The 18,088-nt window shown below is 38.2% G+C and overlaps 1 protein-coding gene across 2 annotated transcripts in view; it reads left to right on the forward strand.

Annotated features, from left to right (window-relative positions):
• The window catches only part of DNAJC5B (DnaJ heat shock protein family (Hsp40) member C5 beta), a 93,126-nt gene that overhangs the window by 11,679 nt on the left and 63,359 nt on the right, over positions 1-18,088 (forward strand). For both annotated transcript variants that reach the window (XM_032847900.1, XM_032847901.1), the window contains exons 2-3: positions 9,350-9,469; positions 16,247-16,374. In XM_032847900.1, the coding sequence (XP_032703791.1) occupies positions 16,256-16,374 (119 nt within the window). In that variant the 5' untranslated portion in view covers positions 9,350-9,469; positions 16,247-16,255. The remainder of the gene's footprint in view (positions 1-9,349; positions 9,470-16,246; positions 16,375-18,088) is intronic.

Below are 18,088 nucleotides of genomic sequence, written 5' to 3' on the forward strand. Positions count from 1 at the left end.
GTTGGCAGCTTGCAGTCGGCCTGGAGGGAATAGTTACACCATGAAAATCTGCAAACACTATGAACGAGGGCTTTTTCTCCCCTGAAAATCTCTCTGGTTGTTAAACATTTCCCAAGACACCACTGAAGAGGCCTAAATACACACTCCAAATCTGCCCAACTTTATAGTCCTGTTGCTGTGGGTCTAGCTGCCTCACTAACAGACATACGGTTAAACCCCTTGGACCTGGTGCTGTGATCTTGTTTGGAAGCAGGGTCTTGGCAGATGTAGTTAAGATATGTTAACATGAAGTCTACTGGAGTAGGGTGGGTCCTTATTCCAATCTGACTGCCATCTTTATAAGACGAGGAGACTCAGAGACAGACACACAGAGAGAACACTGTGTTGAGATGCAGACACAGGGAAGAACGCCACGACTATGGAAGCAGAAATGGAGGTACCTCAAAGATGGTCTGCAACTCCAGAAGCTAAGAGGAAGTTGTGATCCAGATTCTCCCTCAGAGCTGCCAAAGGAACCACCACCCGCCGACACCTTGATTTCAGCTTCTAGCTTCTAGGACTGTGAGGGAATACACTTTGGTTGTTCTAAGTCACCCCGTTTGCGCTACCTCGTTACAGCAGTGCTCGGAAACTGAGGTATCTGTTAAGCTATCAAGTTTGGGCACAAAGCAAGTGGAAGTTCCCCAGTGTGAACCACAAAGGGAAGGTCCCTGGTCCCTGTGCTCTGGTTCCCAGGGGGGATCCTCCCCTCCTACTCCTCCAGCATGTATTTTTTGTACCATCCTCTTGTCCTTCTTGTTGGGCGCCTTGTGTTGTGTATTACGCTTTCAAGTGGAGACATGTTGCCTCCTACTCTTCTAGGTGGTAACCAGAGGTTGTAAACTCATGCCTTGTGGATCAAAGTTGCTAAATGTGCTGCTGGGAGAACCATTTTGGAATGTGTGTCTGCCTTCATTTATTAATTTTTAAAAAATTTCTTGCACACTTTATTGCTTTTTAATTTTATTTTATTTTTGTATGTTTGCCTTTAAATAAAAACACCCCATCCTGCTGGCCAAGGAAAACTTGACTAAGAGCTGCCATCTGGGGACTTCCTCAATATACCCAAGGGAGAGAGAATGTCTCTTGGCCTTTGCCTCCCCCACCCCCACCCAAGCTGGCAGGCACTTATTCAGCATGAACTTGCTGCCTGGATCTCTTAAATCTTCTGTCTGGCCCAGCCAATCAGTAGATGGGTCCGGGACCTCAGAAGTTCAACAACTGTCCTGAAGTTTCTGTCTTCAGACAGAAGCTTCAACACAAATTTTTGTAAGCTTGTGATTGAAATCCCCCAACTGACTACTTGACACTATTGCAAAACTTCGGTTTTGGAAGAATGCAATAAAAGGGCGGTGCCCCCCTACACATGGCTTGCCCCACCCTGATGCTTCCCTGAGTATTTTTCTCATAATTCTGGGAATCTCAGGTGGCCGAGCGAGAGGCATCAGGGATACTGAAAATCAAGGGTGATTTGGGGTGAGGAATATTTCAAAGTTGAAAGTTGTTTACAGTCCATTGCTCTTCCAACACCAGAGGGCGATACATCCACACTGAACAGCCAGTGTCTTGCTTCAGGACTGAAATCCTGGGAACCCATGAAATTTTTTCTTTCTTTCTTTCTTTCTTTCTTCTTTCTTTCTTTTTAATGTGAGAACAAATGCTGAGCTGAATATTTGCTCATTTGGCTATTTTGTTTAGACCTCTGATAAAGTTAAAGAGAAGGCTTTTGAGCCACTTACTGGGTGTCCAAGCCCTGGGACATGGGGCAGGGAGACCCGCAGATCGGTGCTGGGCAAGGTTGCTGCTTCCTTTGTGGGCAAGCACTTGTCACTCACACTCTCACTCCATCAAGAGATTGTCTAGTTCTGGTGAGTTTTGTGGGAGGGTTTAGACTGTGTCCCAGTAAGAGCTACCTTGTATAGAGACCCAGCTTGTCACTTCCAGGGCTAGTCATTTTTAAACTGGTTCCATGGTAATGCCCTACTTAGTATCTGGAGGTGAGGTCTGGCCCTGAGAGAATGGAGAAGACAGAGAGGAGATGCTGTGGGGAGGATCGAGGGAAGGCAGAGATCCTAACAGTTATTACCCAGACAGTAGTAGGGCTCTGACGATGGTGACCATTGACCAGTCTGTGTCTGTGGTCTTATACCAGCTCCTACTAACGCCCTCTGATAGTGAGGACATCCAGCAGAATGTGCATCATTTCTGAAACAACGCAGAAAACTGTATAGTTCACTGAAGAGTTTGGAAAGAGCAAGAGTAGGCTGCAGAGTAGAGTAGGAACTGGGGAGGCTGGGAAGCTTGCCTATGGGAGTGGTGGTGAGAGCCCTGGGAAATGGTGACTGGGTCTACATCTAGGTGAGGACTTTGCTTTGGAGCTCTGAGGCCTGAAGGGAGAGCCCAGTTTGGACAGGTGCCTGCCTAGGTGGCGGGAGGGAGGAGATACCACCAGCAGTGCTCATCTAACCTTGCATGTCTGGAACCCATGGATGTGTGTGCGCAATTGTAGAAAAATCTGCACCCAATTACATGACTCATCCAGAAAGGGATTTGTCCACATTCACCCACTGGGAGAGGGAGCTAAGCTTTAGTCATTCATTTCTGAGCACCTTCCACTGGCACTCAAGAGAGATCAAGATTGGTCTTAGCAATGGCATATTTTGTCTGGTATGTCATCAATAGCAAAATACCATTTTCCATATAAGATACAAGAAGGTCTTGTAGACCAGAAGTTGTGATAATGGGTTGGTTGCAATTTAGTGGGCCAGCTGAAAGGGAAAACTTTGCCAAAACGAGGGAAGAATGTATATCTAAAATAGAAGGTACAAGATGAAATGTACCAATGAGAAGATTCACCTTGGACAGTAGAAATTGGTGCAAAAATCTTGGCGCGGTGGACCCAGAAGGCACAGAGGACTGCTTTGCTTCCCAGGTCTGTGATCATCACAGGGGCTGTCTAGCTGTGTACACCAATAAGAAAAGATTCTCTTTGTCATTTACAATTATATTGCTCAATACAGTCTTTCTACTTAAGGATATAAAACAACAGAATTTGGAAGCAGGGCACTTAAAGTTCACTTCAGTTCCAGCTTTTTGTCCCTCATCATTGACGGTCATGCTTGGGGAAGTCACATGACCACACTTAGCCAGTTATCTCTTTCCAAAAATGAGCATTGAGTATCGAACGCTGTAAAGACCAGTGAAAATACTTAGGAAATTACCAGGTGGGATATAAGTGCAGTTACTGGTCTCTAGAGGGCGTCCTTAGCAATTCCTTCTCTTTCAAATATTTGTCTTTTCCCTGGGCTGGGTGGGGCTTCTCTTTTATTTCTTTCTTTCTTTAAAAAATTTTTTTTTATTAAAATTTTTTATTTTTTATAAACATATAATGTGTTATTAGCCCCAGGGGTACAGGTCTGTGAATTGCCGGGTTTATACACTTCACAGTACTCACCATAGCACATACCCTCCCCAATGTCCATTACCCCTCCACCCTCTCCCTACCCCCCTACCCCTGGCCACCCTCAGTTTGTTTTGTGACATTAAGAGTCTCTGACGGTTTGTCTCCCTCCCGATCCCATCTTGTTTCATTTATTCTTTTTCCTACCCCCCAACCCTCCACGTTGCATCTCCTCATATTGGGGAGATCATATGATAGTTGTCTTTCTCCAATTGACTTATCTTGCTAAGCATAATACCCTCTACTTCCATCCACGTCGTCGCAAATGGCAAGATTTCATTTCTTTTGATGGCTGCATAGTATTCCATTGTATATATATACCACCTCTTCTTTATCCATTCATCTGTTGATGGACATCTAGGTTCTTTCCATAGTTTGGCTATTGTGGACATTGTTGCTATAAACATTCGGGTGCACATGCCCCTTCAGATCACTACATTTGTATCTTTAGAGTAAATACCCAGTAGTGCAATTGCTGGATCATAGGGTAGCTCTATTTTCAACTTTTTGAGGAACCTCCATGCTGTTTTCCAGAGTGGCTACACCAGCTTGCATTCCTGGGTGAGGCTTCTCTTGAAAGGGGCTTCATTAGAGTTAAGATAAAGATATATGTTAGGTCAGTACTGTTATTAAACTACCACTTAAATGCCAAACAAATAGGGATGAAAACTATATTGCTTTCCATGTACAGTTTTCACAGGCTGTTTAGCTACATTCAGACAACAATTTGCAGAACAATCCCTTTGTACTGGAAACTCTGTTGTGAAGGTCTTTTGCCTTGAGCAAAAGTTTTTGCCTTCTACGTTTTTTAGCTAATTAACATAAGGAACACCTTGGGCTACTGCGAACAGAGAAAAACTATTGGTAAAAACAAGGATCAAGGGTCAGATTACAGACATTTTGTCAAAGAAACACTTCTGTTGGATGGGAAGCCTTCTTGATTATTACAGCAATGGCTTATGGTAAGTAAGTGACAAGGGGTTTAAGCTTCACACCTGTGAAATATATACTGCTTTTCCTGATCAGGGGACAAGTCTTGGTCAATTCTTTTTTTTTTTTTTTTTTTCCCAGTAACACAGGTCTCAGACTCAGAGCTTACTTAACTAGATACTGTCCTTGACCCCAAACTACAAGGTAGACCTCATGAATGAACGTGCTTGTGGTAGTTCCTTGTCTGTCATTATTCCAACAATTTTTTTTTTTTCTTGAGCTTTCCCACATACACTATCTGGCTCAGTCACAGGTTGATAAGCAAGGGACTATCGCAGGCAGCAGTCCCCTGCAATTAGGCGGTAAGCTTCTGAAGCAAAACGGAAGTGCGCGCTTAGACTAGGGAACAGCCAGCCAGTTTCAAAACCTGGGTCTACTGCTTACTGATTGGCAACCTTAGGCAATTCATTTAACCTCTCCTCTCTAAAATAATTTTACACTCCTCCTCTGTAAAATAAGAATGTGAAAGAACCACCTTATACTTTTGTAGGATTTCAATGAGCTAATCTAGTTAACACGTGTTAGTTACTATCATCATGACATCATCATCATCACCACCTCTGAACCTCACAATTTCCACTGTAGTCCTCTGCACAGTGTGATAACAGGGAGCAATTTCCCTTTGCGGTGCAACTGACTCTACCTACTAATGAATTAAGAGATTTCAGATGAAATCTACCAGGAATTCCCATTCAAATTCTTGGAGACTTTCAGTCTACTCTGCTCTTATTTTAGGGGGTAGGAAGAGAGTAACTTCTTAACAGTTGCCTAAATACCAACCTGAAAAGACAATCATTAGATCTTTGTTTATAAAAATTCCTGGTGTAATCTTGGCACGCCGTAGCAGACTTTGATAAAAGGTCTGAGAAATAGAAAGGTTCCTATCTCATTTTACAGAGAAGACACAGGCTTATAGTGACTTACAGTCTAAGAAACAGGAATGTTGTTTTTGGATAGTCTTTCCTAAGTTAAATTAGGCAAAGTCAAATTCTATTTTGTGTTTAATAACACAGATGCAATTATCTTTAGTAAATGTTTTCTTAGGAAACCCAAGTAGTGAAAAATTCCTCCAGAGAGCTGCTTGGCTGGCAGACATTTTCTGTTACTTAAGCGAGACATCTCTGTCCATGAGATCTAGTGAATAAAAGAAGTGATGAACAGTGGCTCTCAACCTGCTCAGCTCTTTTGAACCACCTGGAATCCTAAAAATGCCTGAGCCTCGCCCCACCCTGAGATTTTACTTCAGGATAACTCAGAGATTTTGCTTTGGGATAATCTAGTAGAGCCTGGGCAACAGAATTCTTAAAAATCTTTCTGAGCAATTCTACAAAGAGTTCCTGTCTTCTTCTTCGTCTTTAGCCTTCTATGATTCTATATTCTCACACTTTCTACGTACGTATAGATTTAGCACATTAAAATACCATCCCTTTGTAACTTCTCTTTAAAAGGGACATTTTTTAACTTTGGAAAAATATGAAACATGATAGGAATTAAATAATTTGTTCTTCTAGTCTATATATAAAAATCTGATTTTACAGAGAAATGCCATGATTGCTCTGTCTGAGATGTCACTGGTGTGGTAGCCAATAGCCTCTTCATTTTACACAATCAAGAAAGCACCTGCTTTTTTTCCTTTCTAAATTCACTTAACAGAAGGAAGCTTGCCCAAAAGACTCTTCCCTTTGAAATTTACAGAAGGATAACCCGAACTCCATACATTGTAATACTAACACAATGTAGAGAGGTAGTAAAAATAGTAACAATGTTGCTAATATTGCCTCTGTTCATCCTGTTAGGCTGTTTTGAATAAGATTTGTGGGGGACTACATGCTCTTCCATATTGTATGTTCAAAGATGAGTGATAGCTGCACCTGCCAAGATATGAAATTTAAGTGAAACTGTTTACTCTGATTTTCATGATTGATAGACTATTTTGGTTGAATATCCAAATTCCTCTGATACATGCTGCAGCTTCTGTGCTGCGGTACTAGTCATTTCTTATAATAAGCCTAACTCTATGCAGCAACAGAGAGAGGAGCATAAAAGGTCCCTAGGAGCGCCTAAGGGAATGGCAAAAACCTCATAAACAGAAAACACAGGGAAAACTGGCATGTAAACTACTCCCTCCCCACCATATATGGTTCTCTCTCCAATTTTCTATCTCCCAGAGAGAACAACTTTTGCTCAATCTTGGAATATCTCCTAAGCTCTCCTCTTTAAACTTGAATGATTCAATTGGCAATGCTTTTACAGTACACTTAGTGCATTTTGTATTGAGGAATTATTTGTGTGCTTGCCATTACTTCTTTCCTTTCACAAATATCACTTGAAATACACTGCTTCTGGAAAGTCTCACCTAGTTAAGTGGAATATGATCCCATCAATCTCCCATCAATCTCTGGCTCTATCTTTAAACGATACACGAGAAGCCATATACGCATAGGCATGTGCTGAAATCCTATGTATGAGAGCACACGTCTGCATATTTCTTTTATTTCTCCAATTTAAGCACCGTGGGACAGGTATGTGCAATGGAATGTACTCTTCCAACTGCTCAGGATATGTTTTGCTTCTACCAGCAACCCCTTCCTCTAGCTCTTTTCAGAGCTCTGCTTGGGTTTTTTTTTTAAGATTTTATTTATTTATTTATTATTTTTTTGACAGAGACAGAAATCACAAGTAGGCAGAGAGGCAGGCAGAGAGAGGAGGAAGCAGGCTCCCTGCCGAGCAGAGAGCCCGGTGCGGGGGCTCAATCCGAGGACCCTGGGATCATGACCTGAGCCGAAAGCAGAGGCTTTAACACACTGAGCCACCCAGGCGCCCCTCTGCTTAGTTATTTTTGTTCAGGGAAGCTTTCTTTACTCTGTTACACTGTTGTACATGGTCATGGAACATCTCTCCTAAGCTTCATTTATATACTTAACTGAGTGATCGTTTGATTAATACCTGCCTTTCTTGGTAGACTGCAACTCTGACCACAAACTGAAAGTTTACATTTGATTTTGTTTACCAGTATATTTCTAGCCTTGAGCCCAGTGCCCGGACCTAGTAGGTGACTAATAGCTGAATGACTAGATGAATAAGAAGCTGTGTGTTTTCTCTTTGAGACACAGATACAGTTCTACTTCACATAGAAGTATTGCAATACTTAGACAACTTTCAAACTCATGGCTTATGCAACACATTTAAAGATTAAAAAGTAATGATTAAGAAGATTTAAGAAGTGTTTCATTATATAAAAATAATGAATGTTTCTAAAAATATTAAACTGAATTTGAAGCATAAGCTATAATTTTTTTAAAACAGTCAACCATAATTTCATATTATTATAGCAACTTTTTCATTTCATCAAAGGATGTTGTCTTTAAGCTGATACTATTTTCATTCTAAATGTTTTTAGCTCTCCTCCCCCACCCACTTCTCTGCATGATGATAGGTTGCTTGCTAAATTCTGGCTAGAAATCAGGATCTATGAGATATAGCTTTTTATTCCTATGTATCTAAAAAAAACAAAAACAAAAACAAAAAACCCCAATGCTATCTAGAGACAAAGCTGCTCCAAAATGTTCACATAAAATAACCTAGGCTTGCTACCTGTTGTGCTAAGCAGCATAACTTAAATTCTGCCTTCAGCCTCAGGAACCAGACCCCATTGTGCCAAATTCAGAGTAACATCTATCTCATTTGATTTAAGACATTTTCAGTTATAAAATCTTACTCAAAATCATAAGAATTGTCCTTTCATGTGACTTTCTGTTGTATATGAAAGTTAGGACATTGTTTTAACAAGAGGTTCCTTCATTCTTATAATCACTGCATTTATCCCTAGGACTCAGTGCCTCTTGACCAAGATTCGAGTAAAATGTTTAGATATGAAAATTAATTACTGATTAATGATTAACGTAATGAGCAATTAAACTCTCCTCTTTATTAATGTTACATGGTCTTTCCAGTATTTTTCTAATTGTGGAAGTATAGTTGTCATACAATGCTATATTAATTTCAGATGTACAACATAATGAATTAACAATTACATACATTATGAAATGGTCATAATGGTAAGTGTAGTTACTATCAATGTTATTGCAATATTATTGACTGTATTTCCTATGCTATAATTTTCATACTGTGACTTATTTTACAATTGGAAGTTTGAACCATTAATTCCCTTTCCCTATTTCACCGAACTCTCCACCCCTTTGACAACCATCAGTTTGTTCTTTGTATTTATGAATCTGTTTCTGGTTTAGTTTTGTTTTTTAGATTCCACATATAAGTGAAATAATATGGTATTTGTCTTTCTCTGACTTATTCTGCATAACATAATACCCTTTAGGTCCACCTATGTAGTCATGAATGGCAAGATTTTGTTACCTTTTTATGGCTAAGTAATATTCCATTCAGATCTTCTTTGTCCATTCATCTACTGGTGAACACTTAGGTTGCTTCCACATCTTGGTTATTGTAAATAATGCTGCAGTAAGCATGGGATGCATCTTTTTGAATCAGTATTTTTGTTTTCTGTGAGTAAATACCAAGAAGTAGAATAATTGGATTGTATTTCTATTTTTAAATTTTTGAGGAAACTGTACTGTTTTCCATAATGACTGCATCAATTTACATTCCCACTAACAGTTCCTTACCTTCTACATCCTCATCAACACTTTTTATTCCTGCATATTTTCTTAATCGGCTGTTCTGATAGAAACCTGGAGGCAGTTCCATGGTAGCATTTGGTTGATCCAAGCACCAGCTGACTCGGGATCAACAGTTAATGTAACATTTGGTATCACCTGGTACCTTGTAATGGCAACCTTTACTGTCATGCATGTTTTATTCTCCCTTTGTTATGTTTTCCAGAGGGATAACGAATTGGCTGATAGAGTAACAAATGAAAAGTAATCTGACTCCACTGACCTGCTTAACTCTGGATGAGAACAATGGAAAGGAGTAGCCTTTTGCTTTGAAACAGTGGAACAGGTACAGAATTACTCCTTTCTTTGTTGCCTCCCTTTATTTCTTTGCACATCTATTTCCAGACCAGTTAAAAACATCAAGTTGCTCCAGTTTTGAGAACACTGAATCGGAGTTATAGGAACAGGTACTGTGGGTTATTTGTAACATTTCCAAGTTTTCCCATCTTCAAGTTGCTATTTCTATAAGTGCCAATGCAATTAAGAGATAATTTTTTTCTATAACAAGTAATTATGCTAGGGAGAATTATTACTTTTAAACATAAGATTAGCATTTTGGATGTGTGCTTAGCTTTAAGATACAATGTTATTTGAATAAGGAAGTTTTGCTTCAATAAGTAGATTTCAATGGAGGAATCACAGAAGGAATAATAAAATGGTAAAGCTTGTTGGTTTCCCCAATGACAGCCACTGGAAGTGTTTTTGCTCTGTTTGATGATCTAATTTCCCTTGCCCACATTCATTTTCTGAGTCTTGAAGAAAACCATTCAAGAAAGGTATAGTTTGATTTTTTTCCATTTTTGAGAATTCGCATAATAGATATAGGTGAAAAAAAAATTTTTTTTTTTGCTTTGAAAGGAACATTTTATCTCAACACGAAGAATTTAAAACAGCATTTGTAAGACTCCTGGATTTAGAATCTTTAAAATCAGTGTTTATTTTGAATTGGATGACCATCATCATGGTCAACCTTCTTTTGATTATATCTCTTATCAAAAGACAGGTGAGCTGTAGGTGTTTTAGTAGTAACCATATAGTTGTCAGTCTTTTAAGAAATTATGATGTTAATGGCATTGTAATGTACCAAAAAAGTAATTTAAGTTCAGAAGATTAAGTATCATATACTGGATGATCAAAATTAAATTACTTAATAATTTTGCATGACAACATTTTTTCTTCATTGGATGGCTTATATAGATGAGGGACTATGAATAAATAATAAAGACTTGAATTTTACATAGGAATATTAGAATTCAAAAGTCTACAGAAAAAAAAATCATAAAAATTATATTTTATATAAGGAATTAAAGAAAAGTATGGCTTCATTATTTAGTATTTAGTTTAAGGTTTTTTAAGGAGAGGTTTTACAAGACATTTTAACTATTACTCTGTAATTAGTATGTTCTCAGGGCACATATCTATTTTTATATATTAAAACGACTGAAAGTTTCAATGTATTACACCACTGAATTTGAAACTAAATGTCATCTGCATCAATAATGTATGAAGAGTCTGGTTTCTATATCAGTAAGGAGACAGAAAAGGAAGCACGTCGTTGCTGTTTGATGTACAGAGAGCAATTCTACAGTTTTTTGGTCCCTTTATGTTTCTCTCTGTAGAATTAGCCAACAACTAACCACATGGACCAACTATTGACCAACTGTCTTTATCTTATGTTCCAATGGTGATATAAAAGGGCTCTTTTTTTAAAGTATCTTAACAGACTTTATCTGTTTGAAAGGAAATCTTTTAGGAATAGAGCAAAGTAGATGAAACATAGTAATTTCCAAATTCTTTATAACAACTCACTCTACATATTGTTCAATCCACACCAAAAAACAAGTCAGCTACTGGATTTTTTTTCAGTAGGAATGGATTACAGTATGATTGGATTTCTGAAAGAGGGAATTTGAAAAAATGCATAAACCAAAGTAATACCAAGTTACCTACCATGTTTTCCTGGGTGTGAGTTTCTACATGTGAAACTATTTGAGAGATGGAATCTGTCTTCCTTTTTTCTTTTCTTTTTTTTTTTTTTAAAGATTTTATTTATTTATTTGACAGACAGAGATCACAAGTAGGCAGAGAGGCAGACAGAGAGAGGGGAATGGGAGCAGGTTCCCCGCTGAGTAGAGAGCTCAATGCGGGGCTCAGTCCCAGGACCCTGGGATCATGACCTGAGCCCAAGGCAGAGGCCTTAACCCACTGAGCCACCCAGGCACCCCCTGCCTTCCTTTTTTCTATCAGGAAGAGGAATGTGTATAGGGATAGCCATGGGGTAAGGAATGATAAATCCTAAAAAAGTCCCAGTCACAATGTGAGAATGTCCTCCCTTCTCTTTCAGACCCTAAGCCCAGAAATCCTCTTTCCTTTTCAGTTATACAAATAAATGATCAAGAGAGTCACTGGTTACACATCAATGCAGATCCAATATTAGGCTTAGATACAAGGGCTGTAATAGAAATTTGTGCCAATTTCTACAGAAATAAGTGGTTGTATTATTATCAACCTAAATTTCATCTTTTCTGTGATGTTCTCCCTAACTTTTCCATTCAAGTTAACTAGTCAGTTTTGATTTAATTACCCAACAGACATTTATCACACACCTAATACATCCCAGACACAATGTTGGGCCTCTGGGGGCACAAAGCAGAATCACTGCCTTCCAGAAAATTCCTTCTTGTTCTATCCTCAGTACTTGTTTAACATCTAAACACTAGTTTCATTATTAGCTTACAGTTTTGTATTTCATATTAGTCTGAAATCTCCTAAAAGACTTGGCTTGCATTGCAGGACTTGAATAAATAATTGAATTTTTTGCTGTGGGTATTACCATAATCTGTTTAGCAGATTATCTTCAGTAAGTATAAATCCTTTTCCTGGATTAGTGACAAGATCCAAGTAGGAAGGAATCCAAGCTGGTCATGGAGCATGATGCTCACAATTGTGGAAATTGTGCATGTCTGTGTCTTGTTAAGATTAATTTTAGGACATCTGTTGACTAATGGGAGCCATGATATCTCTTATTTCATGAAATAGATGAAGAGTGAATACATTTTTTCCCTCAAATCCAAATTGTTTCTTTGGAATGCTGAATATAGACATAAATAGATAAAGCAAAGATAACTACTTGTCATACTTTCATTTCTTCTTAGTTCTCCCTAATAGCTATCCATAAACTTTTGCTGTGAAAGTGGGTTTTTTTATTTTTACATTTATTTGTTTTTATTTTTAAAAATTAACAAATAATGTATTATTTATCAGGGGTACAGGTCTGTGAATCATCAGTCTTACTTAATTCACAGCACTTACCATAGCACATACCCTCCCCAATGTCCATAACCCAGCCACCTTGTCCCTCCCACCCACCCCCCAGCAACCCTCAGTTTGTTTCCTGAGATTAAGAATCTCTTATGGTTTGTCTCCCTCCCCGGTCCCATCTTGTTTCATTTTTTCCCTCCCTATCTCCCACAATCCCCTTCTCTGATTCTCAAATTCCTCATATCAGAGAGATCATATGATAATTGTCTTGCTATGAAAGTGTCTTAACCCAGATTTATCACTGCTCCTTTTATCTGTACTAGTAATGTCTACACAATACATCTGAATGAATCTGTTTGAATATCTTAGTATATGTTGTTATTTCCCCGAAGTATTCATTTCCAAAGTACCAGGAAGCCACATTCAACTTAAAAGATGAGTAGACGCAATAATTTAAGATTAGCCTGGCTTGGAAGTCCATGGGGAACCACTGGCGGTGTTTAATTGAGATAGTACATGACACTTAGGAGTTTGGGTTAACAGTGAACAAAACCTAGCTAAAATATGCTCAAAAGAAAAAAAAATGTAAATTTGTGTGTGGAGAGGAATTTTATTGGCTAAATCCAAGGAAAAGTTGATTGGCAAGCTGTAGGAGGGGAAGAGATATAAGTGCACCCTGAAACAACTGGAACCAGAAGACTGAACTCTACTGGGTCTTTCTCTCCATCTTTCAGCCATGACTCTCCTTCTGTGGATCAGTTTGAATCTCTCTCATTTCAGGCCAGCCAGTAATACCTAAATTTTACATTTTACTCATTTTACCATCTGCAAGAACTTCCTGTATATTAAAAAAAAAAATGCTAGGGAAGGAATCCTATTGGTCTGCCTTGGTACCTACTCTCTCTCTCCTCAACTGAGATCAGGTAAGACTGAAGCAGGTGTCAGGAAGGGCATATGTTGCAGTGGGAATCTGAGCATCGCCCAGAAAAAGGAGAGCTAATAGACTAATAGTAAAGTTGTCTGCTACAATGATCTATGGCCCAAATTTCCCAAAAGGCATTTGTTAAGCTGGCTTATATAACCCCTAACTCCCTATCTTACAGTCCTAAAATTTGAATTATGTTGATGTCGTCTTAGTTTGTGACTCTGGGGATCTTGTGGCCCTACTCCTTGTCCACAAAGCCACACAGAAATACCTATCTTCCAAACCCCACTCATTTGTGGCATTTAGTATGACTTGTGAGAGACTAGCTGGTTGCCTCCATTCCTGGGAACCTGGGTGAATGTATGGTGGAGAGCATCAGTATCTCGACCATTTCTTTGTGTGGTGGTAGTAGGACAGAGGGAACAGGGAAGGAAGTAGAGAGGGTGTCAGACATTTGGGTATTTCTTCCTTCAATTGTGAATAATCAGCTGGGTTGTGATTCTAAGACAGGGCTGACCTGTAGGACTGAAACACAGAGATGAATGACATACCCCAAGCCTTTAATTGCTTACTCCCTAGGGAAGTTGTGATGGGTAGGCAAGAATTGTAAGTTAGAGCAGTAATGAAAGTAAGTGCACAATTTACTGAATGGCTGCTAGTCAGTATGGACATTAGACTTTGTTTTGTGGCACGCAAAATCAGTTTCCTTCTCCTCTTATCCTTGTGTGAACCAGGAACTTGGGACTGGGGTCCTTCTGGCCTCCATGACACTAGTTTCACAAGAAGCTGATTGAGGAAGGGACGATGCAGCCATGCCACAAAATAAGCCCTCGTCCTTGGTGTCTTTAGGCAAGACTTTTGCCCAGGTCTGACTTTTTTCAGTATTCTTCAAAGCTCACAAAAATATTTTGGAATTCCTCATATTGTTGTTCATTGAATTCTTTAAGACCACAAACACTCACGGTACAACACTGGGGCCTCAGGGACCCCTAAGGCCACCCTGACCCACTAGTTGACATCTAGGGGCTCTGCTCTTGCATATGTTGGTTTGGTTGGTCATTAGTCTGTTGGGAACAGAGTTGGGATGTCAGCTCCATTCAACCCCATCCACCACTGGGATGTCCAGTTCAACTGTTGTCACTGTTGTCACCAGGGATTTCCTATGTTGGACATGAGTGTCTCCACAGTCCTAAGACCATGTCCTGAGTCCTGGCATATTCATTCATTCATTCATTCATTCATTCATGTTTATAGCACTGGCTGTACAAGGCTCAAAGCTAAGAAATGCACAGTGATTTTCAAGGAACTTCCAGCCCTTGTAATCTAAGGACTTTGCGATCTAAGTAAATATTTTTCCCTTGTTTTGTATTTGTGGCAAAATTTAGCATTTACTCTTTGAACTATTTTTAAGAGTACAATTCAGTGATACCAAGTACAATCACAATGCTTTCTAATCATCACCACTATTTCTAGATTTTTTTCATCATCCAAAACAGAAACTCTGTACCCATTAAATAATAATTCATCATTCCCCATGCCCCACAGTCCTTGATAATCTCTACCCTACTTTTTGTCTTGACAAATTTATTTATTCAAGGCATCTCATATAAGAGGAATTATACAATATTTGTCCTTTTGTGACTAGTTTATTTCACTTAGCATAATATTAAGGTTCATCTATACTATAGCATGTATCAAAATTCCATTTCTTTTTATGGCTGAATAATATTTCATTGTCTATACATACCACATTTTCTTTCATCTGTTCATGGACATTTGGGTTGTTTCTACCTTTTGGCTGTTATAAAAAATGGTGAGCATTGGTGTATGAGCACTGGTGTATGTTTTCTCTTCTTTAATATATGAATATGTTTAATTCTTATAACAACCCCAGGATTTTAGGCACATTTCAGTCTCTAGTTCACAGATAGGGAAGGTCATTCAGCTGGTCATGGCAAGGCCAATATTCTGAAAAATCTGACTACAGTGCAATCTCTGAATTACATATGGTGCTGACTTTAATAAAAAATAATTATCTTATTCTTTGAACCCATTATGTCCTGCATATATTATATGCATTATTTCTAAAACCCTAAGATATCCTTGTGATGTGGGTTTTATTATCCTTTCATTATAAATGAAGCCCTTAAGCCTTAGAGAGAGGTTGAGTGGTGGATGCAGGAATGCCCCTAGGTATGCTTGCTTATCTTTGCTGCCCTAGAGCCAGAGCATGGAAGGCAGATTTTATCTGGGTCTTAGGGGTAGCCCCATTCCTTCTGGATAGACCATAGGAAAATGATCTTTCTCAGGTGCAAAACCCATTAGGATTCTGACATCCTATAGGTGCAGAGGAGAAGTTCTATCCTGACTCCCAGATGATTTTTTCCCTCTGATACTTCAAAAGGTTTTCTTTCTTTCTTTTTTTAATTTCTTTTTAAAACTCTTGCTCTAACAATGGCAAGCCAATAGAATCAAAGTAAAATGGAAGATTATTTCCACTGCTAGCTAAATTTGGAAAATATACAAAAAAAGAGCTGTTCAAATTCTGGCAAAAAAGAATTGACATAGGCTGACCAGTGAGGATTTATTTCCAACAATTCTGAATTAGCTGGGTATTTAGATAACATTTCACTCCTATTTAACCATGTGGACAAAGCCATATTCCATTTACATGACTGCCTGTAGCCTTTAACACCCTGACTTGAAGCTCTACTTTTGGCTCTCCTAACCCTTTACTCCTCTCCTTGTGTGGCTGGCACACAAATGTACTTTAGATTGTCATTTTGCAAAAGGTTAGAGATAAGCTGTCTTTCTCTTTAAATAGTGGGACCCAGTATGCATAACCTTCATGGCTATTTCCCCTCTTTGCTTTCACAGCCTGAGAAAATGGCATGTAACATACCTAACCAAAGACAGAGGACTTTGTCTACATCTGGAGAAGCTCTATATGAAATTCTTGGTTTGCATAAGGGAGCATCAAATGAAGAAATTAAGAAAACCTACAGGTACAGAGAAATTTCAATGATAACATCATTCTACTACTAGCATTAGTTATTTTGTGATAGGCAAATTGTGATAGGCTCCCAATTAAAGACAAAAGCTTCTTGCCAAGACCAAGTAATCGGAGTTTTGAACCTCGTGTCCCCTGTTCTACAACATAGGCTGTTAGAAATAGACAAGTATGAAACTCACTTTTTAAAAGAATACTCTCATGATTTTGGGCCTTATTTAAAAGGAAGCCTGTGTTCTAGGCCTTCAGTGTGAGAGACAGACAGAGATAACTGAGAATGACCAGGAGTTTTAATTTAACTTAAATGATATAGCATCATGGAATCTGGTAGAGGGATTTTAAAAGTGTGGGGGGGGATTGTCACAATTGTCATATTTTATGCTATGCTTTTCAAGTCTTCAATTTTGATTTTTCATATCTGATCTAGTTCAGAGTTAGATATAATTGGGAAAAACTCAAATATATTTTTCTTTAGAGATCCAAGAAATTAAAAAAGTATTGAGCAGGAAATACTGTATAAAATTTGAAATTGCTCAAAATGAAGACAATAACATTTATTCATAATAATATCTCTATCAGTAATTATTGATATTTTGTTTTCTTCTAGTCTTTTTTTTCTGTCTAGATAAGACATTTAAAAATAAAATTGGATTTGTCAATACCCCCTATTTTTTAACAAGGTTCTATCATGTAAATATCTTGGTATTATTAAATACTGAATTTTTTAATGAAGCTTATAGTCATCCTGTAGTATCATCACTTTGAGCTATTTTTTTAAGTTTAAGTTCTTTTAATTTCTTCCTATACTTGATATTCTTACATGCAAATCATGATGCATATTTCCAAATATTTCATTATTTTCTTTTTAAAGATTATTTACAGATTATTTATTTATTGAATAAATTATAGCATGCAAGTAGAAGTGGGGAGGAGTTGCTGAGGGAGAGGGACAGTGAGAATCCTAAGCAGACTCCCTGTTACCACAGAACCCCATACAGGGCTCTATCTCACAATCCTGAGATCATGACCTAAGCCAAAATCAAAAGTTGGACATTCAATCGACTGATCCACTCAGATCCCCCTTATTTCCTTATCAAGGAATAAAGCTGTGCCTTTAGAGGAAAAATTAAATCAAAATATAAATAAAACTTTCAGATTTTAATTGGTTACTTCTTGATTTGACCTTGAACTTGGTTTTTTAAAACTTAGAGTGTATATATTTTTTTACATATGAGAGTTTAGAATTATGAAGACAAATTTGCTAGTAATTTTCTTTGTGGATTTTATCTGGCATGTTTAAAAAGCTACTCTTCATTATAATATTGTAAAAATATTAACCCATGTCTTCTTTCAGTACATTTATAATTTATTTGCACATTAAATCTTTGATCCATTTGGAGTTTATTATGACATATGGTATGAAGGTAAGAGTCTAGATTTGTTTTTTCCCAAATCACTAGCCCACAAATATTTATTGACTTCTCCATTTCTATGTACTGATGGGAAATTCCTTGACTTTGGATTGTAACCCTCACCATGTGGTAAACCATGGGACCTGAAATGCCTTCAAGAAGCATGTGAAGAATAAATGACAGAGGGAAAATTGCCATTTGGACCCAAACAGTTCTATGAAAATGGTCAAGGAGCTTGATCCAAAGTCACTATCAATCTTCTAGTTTATGTTTCACTTAAGGTACTGGGGACAGAAA

Source organism: Lontra canadensis, unplaced genomic scaffold (assembly GCF_010015895.1).
Source record: "Lontra canadensis isolate GAN:19392208 unplaced genomic scaffold, GSC_riverotter_1.0 scaffold195, whole genome shotgun sequence".
NCBI lineage: Eukaryota > Metazoa > Chordata > Mammalia > Carnivora > Mustelidae > Lontra > Lontra canadensis.